Source organism: Rhagoletis zephyria, unplaced genomic scaffold (assembly GCF_001687245.7).
Source record: "Rhagoletis zephyria isolate East Lansing unplaced genomic scaffold, Rhagoletis_zephyria_1.1 Rzeph_scaffold_42119, whole genome shotgun sequence".
NCBI lineage: Eukaryota > Metazoa > Arthropoda > Insecta > Diptera > Tephritidae > Rhagoletis > Rhagoletis zephyria.
This window is the reverse complement of record NW_016199174.1, coordinates 1-2,651: the sequence shown is the minus strand read 5'-3', so window position 1 is coordinate 2,651 and position 2,651 is coordinate 1. Positions and strand designations below refer to the sequence as shown.

The window sequence follows — 2,651 nt, the reverse complement described above, 5'->3', positions numbered from 1 at the left end:
GGAGATTCAGCATCGCATCGACTACCTGGTGGAGAACAAGTTCAACCGCGAGCAGAAGCTGATGATTGATCTCGGCGCCGGCACGGTGACCGACGTTGCCGAGTCCGTCGTCAAAGACCTCAACGCCGAGCACCGCGTGCTGGAGGAGCTGAGCAAGACGAAGAGCGACTACGAGATGCTGCCCTCGTCGGCCTTTCTGCAGGAGGACAGCGAGCTGCTGAAGAAGGCTCCACCGGCGGTGTACATTCCCAGCGAAGAGGGCGGTAAAACCCTTACTAAGGGCAAAAAGCCCCTCCCGAAGGCCTTCTCAATGGACGCCTACGCGGCGAAGGTGCAGGACACGGACATGGAGGTGATCGACGACCGGGGCATGTGCCTGGCCATGCACCAGCCCTATGCGACGCTGCTCGTGGCGGGCATCAAGCGCTTCGAGGGACGCACCTGGTTCAGCACCTTCAAGGGCCGCCTGTGGATCTACGCGGCGGCCCGCCGGCCCACCACCGAGGAGATCACCGCCGTGGAGACCTTCTACGGCCACCTCGGCTTCAGCAAGTTCCCCCACCACTACCCGACCGGGGCCATCGTCGGCTGCGTCACCATCGACGACTGCCTTNTGGAGACCTTCTACGGCCACCTCGGCTTCAGCAAGTTCCCCCACCACTACCCGACCGGGGCCATCGTCGGCTGCGTCACCATCGACGACTGCCTTCCCAATGAGGTGGTCCGGGAACAACACCCCGAGTGCGAGGTCGACTCGCCGTACGCCTTTGTTTGCAGCTACCCGATTGCCCTCAGTCGGCCGCTGCCCGTGACCAAGGGTGGCGGCAATAAGATTTACAAGCTAGAGGCCAGCGTCCACAAGGCGGTCAAGTCGATGCTCGGCTTCTAATTTGGGTTTTTACTTTTACTTTCTTTTATTCTTGAATGTGAATAATCTGTAAATAGAAACGCACTGAAAAATATAAATTCCGAAAGTGGAAAAAGTGATTTGAATTTTCGAAATCGACCAGCTCTGCCATCTGCTGCCGAAATAGTTGAGCAGTGCGCCGCTACCTTTGTGTTTGTTGCTCCGCTGATTTCTGTCTTCTGAACTGTGTGTTGTGTTCTATTTTTCTTTCATCAGTTTTTTTTCACCTCAACATGAACTCTAATAATTTGACATACCAAAGTAACAAGTGAACAATTCCTGCTGCAAAGATGTCCCAAAAGCGCGGTCCTAAGAGTAACCAGGCGCGACATGTCGGTCAGGACTTTTTTGCACTGGGAGGTGGTAAGCGATTTGAGATGTTTGTAAAGAATCTATTTTGTTCTAATCAATTTGTTTGTTCACCCTTTTTTACAGCGCCTCAACCAACGGCGCCGTCCACGTCAAATCTGGCGCAAAACATGCCCAAGCTGCCGGCAAAACGACCCAACGAGGCCACCTTTCAGCAGCCCGTTCTGGCGGCAAAGAGGCCTAATCTAAACTCACCCCTGCAGAATGTGTCACCCTCGATGTCGCCCATTCCCATGCAACAGTCGGTCATTCGGTCGACGGCAATGCACTCCACATCTTCCACTTCGTCATCCTCATCATCGTCCTCGAAAACCAGCTGGGAAGACCGAGCCATGGTCGTGCCGGCTAGAGACCTGAGAACTCGCATTCTGGAGTACGAACAGAACGACTCCTCCGAGGAGATGATTGAGCGCCTTCTTTGTGGCGCTGCCAAGCAGCTGCAGAAAACGGCAAAGCCCGACTCGATTCTGGTGCTGACGCTGCTTTACTTTGGCAAAACTCGCCCCCTTTTCTTCTGCTCGAACACCATCGTCGAGGCCTTCTCATCACTTCTGAAGCGAGAAGCTCTGAGCATGTACGCAAAGACGAAGAACAATCTGGTGCCCGTGCTGGTGATCAACCTCTTTCAGAAGGCCTTCCACGATGAGTCCTCCTGGCCGGAGGTCTTTCTGAAGATGTACGTCGAGGATGCGCTCAATGAGCGAGTCTGGGTGGACCATGAGGAGTGCAAGGTGAGTCCTCTCATTATTTTCATTATTCAAACCTAACAGGCTCATTTGCAGGACTTTGTCGACATCATCGTCGCCTCCTTCAAGACGAGGCTTCCTCAAAGGTCTCAGTTACAGGCATCCGAGGTGTCCATTTCCCATCAGAAGTCCTCGTCCACAGCCACCTCAGAGAGCCTACTGCTGACGGCGGCCTCGCACAGCAGTGTCTCCGGCGGCGAGGAGAGCATGGCCGACGACGCCTCCTGCTCCAGCAATCCCTCCACCTATTCGGACCAGGGAACGCGCACCGGCGACTCCTCGGTGGACATCAGCTCTCGCTACGCCGACAACGCCAACTTTGTCAGCGACTACGTCGGCGAGGTGATCAACGAGACGCTGGCGCGGCGGAACATCAACGACGTCCAGCGAAACGTCCTCAAGCTGCTGATGGTGACGGCGGGCATTCGTCCCGTTCGCCAGCTCATTGCCCAGCGCCTCGAGGCGTGGTTCCAAAATCCGAAGCTGACGCGGCCCTCGCAGGACCTCCTGCTGACCGTCTGCATGAACGTCACCGACGCCGACGTGGACATTATCGCCACGCTGCTGCGGATTCGCTTCAAGAACAAGTCCTTCCTCAATCACTTCTACCTGTGCATGAAGGAGCTGCT

At 55.7% G+C, this 2,651-nt stretch overlaps 1 protein-coding gene across 1 annotated transcript; it reads left to right on the top strand.

Moving 5' to 3' along the window:
- The first annotated feature begins 61 nt into the window (after nucleotides 1-61).
- Nucleotides 62-889, top strand: LOC108355086 (activating signal cointegrator 1-like). Its single transcript, XM_017606258.1, has one exon. The coding sequence runs from the start codon at nucleotides 62-64 to the stop codon at nucleotides 887-889; it is 828 nt and encodes a 275-aa protein (XP_017461747.1).
- The last annotated feature ends 1,762 nt before the right edge of the window (nucleotides 890-2,651 follow it).